We start from the raw sequence: 6,000 nt of genomic DNA on the forward strand, positions 1-6,000 counted from the left end.
GGGCCTGCCGCTTAGGAGCCCCACGTCTTACCATGAAAATGTTTTCAGTTAAAACCAAGTGTCTGTGTGTCATTATTGAATTTCAGGGGCCATTCTTTATTACTGCAGAGGCATTGCGTTTTCAGTTTTTTGGCTGAAAAGTTAGATTATAGTGTTCACATATTCAGTCTCCATAAATAATGTCACAGCATTGTTTTTTCCTTTATTTCATATTGCTTTGGAATATGACTATATACATATATACAACAATATTAATGTATAAATATAGAGATGAATAGTGATATTTAAATCCCACATTGAATTTCTTGATCAAGCAATTAAATCATTCGCTCAAGAGCATAATTTACGGAATGTGCACAGATCTTACAGGTCAGCTGTTGTGCCTGAGAGAAGCACTACCCGTAGTGGTTCGTTGGCTCAGATCCAGAATATACCAGGGCTTGCATATTAAATGGAAATGTGTTTTTGGACCACAGAGCTTCCTGAGTATCCAAGCATGGCTTCAGATTGTAAAACACACCGTGTTGAATGAGTCCACATTGTCCTAGGACAGTTTTTAGGCGTTTTCTCCATACTTAATAGTACCAGGTCCTATTCAGTCTAGTAATGATGTATTTATGCAGGTATGTTCTTTGGGCACCGTAAAGTGACACACAGATGCACAGCAAAGTATTTAAGGGACGAAGAGGCATCAGCCATGCAGTGACTACCAAATATGCAGACTGTAATGTACTAGCCCAATGACGGGCCTCAGCTTTGTGAGTAGCCACATGACTGAAAACTGACGGGGAAGGACTCTTGACATTTGTTGTTATAAACCGTACAATATTACATTATTTTAAAAGAGTTTTGGCAGGAAATTTCTTAAAATCTCTAAATAGTTGAGGCACTATAATGATACAAAGAAGAACAAAAACATTTTAAATGTAGTCAGAGAAGATATATAAAGACACAAAAATTTAACAGAAAAATATTAAAATGGCAATTCAGGACAAAAATAAAAGGTGTGATATAAAAAGATGTGATCATCAAATTGGTTCATTCAAGGATCAATTGCTGTTGGTGTTGAGACAAAATCACCCCAAGATGTGTTGATCAGGAAAGATTTTATACTTAATCTCTTCAACCTCCATTTCATCTGTAGCGAAGGGGGTTTTGCTAGACTCAGTAATCTCTATGGTATTTTCTAGCTCTAAAAATTCTAGTTCTCCAGTGGATTTTTGATCTAACTCCCTGGAAACGGGTCTCATTGGTATAGACAATGTGGATGAAAAGCCTTCTAACTCCCAGAGAGACAGTTTGTGGATAGAGGAGAGAATATGTGATAGAGATGAAGGACATAGGCTATAGAGCAAAAAGGCTGATTTTGTCATTGCCTAATAGTGTGACATTGGAAATGTCACTTAAATTCCCTTAGCTCCAGTTTTGCCTTTCTTAACCTGTCCACGGGCTGTTTTACAATGACTGAATGAAGCAAGACGAGTGAAAGAGTGTAGTAGGCTGTGAAGGGTTGGGTGCAGTTATTATGGATGCTGTGGCGGGTTTCTCACATAGCACACAGTCATGGCCTTCTAATTTCAAGAAAGGTCAACAGCAGCAAGACTTGCCAGGCGTGGTGGCTTCAGGGCATGGGATGCTGGGTCAATCTTAGCCTTTAGAGAGCTGGTGCGTGGTGACTGCTGGCTCTCTTCCCTTGTTGTATTTTCTCATGAAATGACAGAGGGCCAAGTCAGAGATGGAGCCACCCACACATCTTTAGGAGTTTTCATGTCGATGTAGTGTGTCTTTTTAGAGATTTTTTCAAAAATGATAGGCCTTAAAGTAAGGCCATCAGTAGAATGAAACAAGCATTCCCCCAATGCACCCCTCACACACAAAGCAAACCATTTCTTTTGTGCATGTCTAGTCAGTGTCATATTTGAAAGTATAGGAAGAGACTATACCTTGCAAAATGAACTGGGTGAAATGTAGTTCTGTCTTGTGAAAACTTTTGAAAATTAGCTTTGAATTGTTGCTCTTTTTGAAAGCTCATCATAGAATTATTTCTTCCAGATTGATTTTGATAATGCAAATTTGAGGAATGGTACAATTAGGGGTTCTTCCTATTTAGAGCTGCTAAATTAAATAAGGTAAACTCCAGAGCATACAATACTTGCAGCACAGCGTTTACGTGTGTGGCTCTCTGGCCTCCTGAACCCCTTATTTCATTTGCCCTTAGTTGATTGTACTTTACTAAAAATGTCATAAAGGGAATGGAAAGTTACTTAGTAACAACTCTTTTATATCCTTGATCTTATCAGCTAGTTCAGGAGAAGGGTTTGGCTAATAAGTAATAAGGTGATACACGCACATTTGGCTGGATATATTAATTCCATGCCTATGAATGCAATTGAGGGATCTACATATAGCTGAATTCTGTAGCTTTCAAAAAATATTAATTGTTACTGCCTTAAGACCTTAATAGAATTTATTTGTTATAGGACTTTTTTAGATGAAGGGGTTTAGGTCATATTGTTTGCAGAGATGATTATAAAATGCTTTGTTTTCTGTGATTTACAAAAGAGAGTTTATAATATGCATTAGAAATGTATTACCATTTAGCACTCGATTCCAGAACAGTGATGACTCTGATCAAGGCTTTAATAAAGTGTTCATCTACAATTTTTTTAGTTCCATTTGTCTATTTACTAGGTTTACAGTATAAAGTAATCATTCTCATCTAGCCTGTTTTTGGTTCTTTTTCCCCATTTCATCTGGTGTTTTTTTTTTCCCTCCCCCTTAAACAGATCCGAGATGAGTGGGGCAATCAGATCTGGATCTGTCCTGGGTGTAACAAGCCTGACGACGGGAGCCCGATGATTGGCTGTGATGACTGTGATGACTGGTACCACTGGTAAGTGCCCCAAGCACCCAGCCCACCGGCCATACTTACTCAGGACAGCACAGGTCATCCTGCAAGGAGTTCCACAGGTACATTTGTGCCTTTGTACCCGTTAAACTGCTCTCCTAGGAACAGCAGGTGGAGCAAAATCATGGTGCCTGTAAAATGTAATTAATTGCAAAAACCAAGACTCTTGGGACTATTGTTATTTGGCCTCAGTTCTGAATGTTTTGTTTAGCTTATCTATCCTTCTTTAAAAAAACCAAAAAAATCTAAGAGGAGATGCAGGGATTTCCCTTTCCTTCCTTTCCAGTAATGTTCTGTAAGAGCTGCAGTACCTGACAGTACCGTTAAAAGGTAACCCCTTTGTGGACATGGCACAGATGACACAAATAAAGGAAGCTTGTCTGTTTTTTAAACCTCTTCACCAGCTCCAAAAACCAAAGAAACTCCACCAAAATGTGTGCAAATAGTCTTCTCATTTTATCTTTAAAATGTCAGATATAAAGACAGAAATCTGTCCAGTTATATAATATCTATAAGATAAAAACAAAGTCATTGCTCAGAAGAATTATACTATTCCTGGCTGAAAGGCTGAATGAACTAATTAATTTCCCCAATAGGGCCCATGAAAGGGGCATTATGTAATATAATAATCCACATGCCCAACAATAGCGCTACATAAATTAGCGCTGTTTAACTTTGATTTCCAGCAAATAGGCCATAGACTTAAAGATTACTTAAAAGCACAGAAAGGTAAAGAACATACACATATACAGAATATGTTGATCTGCATTTTTTTTGCATGTAGGCCCTGTGTGGGAGTCGTGGCTGCACCACCGGAGGAAATGCAGTGGTTCTGCCCCAAGTGTGCCAACAAGAAGAAGGATAAAAAGCACAAGAAGAGGAAACACCGCACTCACTGATGTCCCTGCGCTGTCCCGACCTAGCGCCAGCAGCCCAAGCTCCCCCCCCAGGCACCTCTGCAGGGGAACTGGTGCCATCCCGCCACCACGTCTGTCCCCCAGCGCCTGTGGAGAACGAATCTGGGAAAACCAAGGACGAGATCCCACCATCACTCTGGATTTTCCCTTCTGAAACATGCCAGCCTGTTGCTCTGCAGCAGTGTGATGAAGAAAATCCACAGCAGAGGCCTGGCCCGGGGGCTGCCCACCTCCTCTTTTCTACTTCCAGCGACAAGTATTATTAATAAAAAGACCATATATCTTCCCTTCTGATTTCCTTCATTCTCTCTAGGGCCTTTTCATTAAGGTATCAGATGAGAAGGCAATGTGTACACAGCCTTGACTGTAATTTAAGGATATCATTAGTCTGTATACAATTTTCAACCCTTTCCTTCTATAGTGAGATAATCATATGATACAAAAGAAAACTCCAGTTGGAGTGTTGGCGAATATTTTTGTGATGAGAATATATGAAGCTTGCCTCTCCCCCCCACCCCCTGTTTTTAGTACTAACATGTAAAATGTTCAGGCTTTTGTGAAATACCTTATATTTTTTAAGAAAAAGGTTTCTATCATGTCCTGTTTGCTTTTGTGCAAATTATTTTTGTTTACTCTAACATATTTTATATCTTTGTTGCATTCTAATTTTGCCCTTCTTTAAGCTGCTGGAGTCTCTTCTCACTGCTTGTACATTTCATCAGCTTGTGTAAAAACTTCATACTAAAAGATTTCCCCTAATGTAAATAATAAATATTTATGAAGTAGTTATTTTTAAAATTTTTATCGTGTTTAATTCTGGCTGTCTCTGAAATCCACTGTGATTTCAGCCATATTTGTAATTACTGCGGTACATAAGCAAAGAAGGCTGGAGAAAGAGCCATAGTTCAAAGTCATTTGCCTTGAGCTAAACCTGTGCAGCACCCAAGAACATTGTGGGGAAGAGGACCCTAGCAGTTGGAAGGAAACAAGGCAATTTAAATCTATGGTTTATGATTTGAAATTGTTTTGTTTGTTTTCTATTTTGTTTCTGTAAATTTCTTTAACTGACTTTTATTACAAGGACATGTAGGTTCCATGAAAGTAAAAAAAAAAAAAAGTATACTGTAGAATTTTGTGTTTATATTGTTTTATTTCTACAAATCTGTTCATTGATATTGTGCTTTAAGGCTGAAATGAAGTATATTATGATTTTTTTTTAAGAAAACTCATCAAATTTCAGGGTATCACAAAACTTTATTATATTACTATACTGCCCACTATTTATTATATGTTATAGATGTCTGAGAGGTAAACCAAATATTTTATTTTTAATGTAACATCAAATTTAACTTTATTAGCATATTTTAGCAACTTTGGAATAAATATGGACTTCTACTTGATTTTGAAATAATTCCAATTTGGGCCCATGTGATGGATATCTTGAATGCTAGAATAAGGACAACTTTGAACCTAATACAAATATATTAATAGAAAATGTGATTTTTTTAATGCCAAGTAAATTACTATTAGTGTATGAATTAGTCATATTTTAAAACATATTATGTGGTTAGAGAAATGCGGTTTTCTGCCATGAATGTGAAATTGCGAATCAGTGGAATGGAGTAGATCTTTTAAGAGTGCAGGACATCCTTGTCCTTGTTCCAGAGGCCAGAACTTTTCTGTCCCTGCAAAAGAACAAAGCATCTATGTTGAGATATGTGTTTTTTGTTTTATTAATTTGAGATCATTCTAAATACTTTATACAATATTTTCACATGCACAAATATACCCTTTAGTGCTTTTTGGAGAGGGATGAAGGGTGGGGGAAGTGCAAAATAAAGATTATTGGCTATTTCATAGTTTGCTTTTCCATTTTCTTTATTTAGGATTTAGTTCCCTGAGGCATGGTCAGTGGATCCACAGTTGCCACGTGTAAGTGAGCAAGTCACACTAGTGAAATAAGAATGGAGGTGCCTATATATAACTTTCCCCCAATCCCACTGTCTGAGAGACTTCAGCCCCTACTACATTTAAGGAATTTCAATCAGTTTGTTGTCCCTTGCTATTTCATGGTTGCTTTCCTAAATCCAGTTCATGATTTTATAAATGGTCTTTGCAATAATAAAACGAAAGAATCATTTCAGGGGGCTGGAGGGCTCAAGGGATTAGTAATGG

At 37.6% G+C, this 6,000-nt stretch overlaps 1 protein-coding gene across 3 annotated transcripts in view; it reads left to right on the plus strand.

The window, feature by feature from the left end:
- Nucleotides 1-5,668, plus strand: part of TAF3 (TATA-box binding protein associated factor 3) — a 188,580-nt gene extending 182,912 nt beyond the window's left edge. For all 3 annotated transcript variants that reach the window (XM_063100018.1, XM_063100016.1, XM_063100017.1), the window contains 2 exons: nucleotides 2,787-2,893; nucleotides 3,693-5,668. In XM_063100018.1, coding sequence (XP_062956088.1) covers nucleotides 2,787-2,893; nucleotides 3,693-3,807 — 222 coding nt within the window. In that variant the 3' untranslated portion in view covers nucleotides 3,808-5,668. The remainder of the gene's footprint in view (nucleotides 1-2,786; nucleotides 2,894-3,692) is intronic.
- Nucleotides 5,669-6,000: the final 332 nt, after the last annotated feature.

This window comes from Cynocephalus volans, chromosome 6 (genome assembly GCF_027409185.1).
Source record: "Cynocephalus volans isolate mCynVol1 chromosome 6, mCynVol1.pri, whole genome shotgun sequence".
In the NCBI taxonomy this organism is placed as follows: domain Eukaryota; kingdom Metazoa; phylum Chordata; class Mammalia; order Dermoptera; family Cynocephalidae; genus Cynocephalus; species Cynocephalus volans.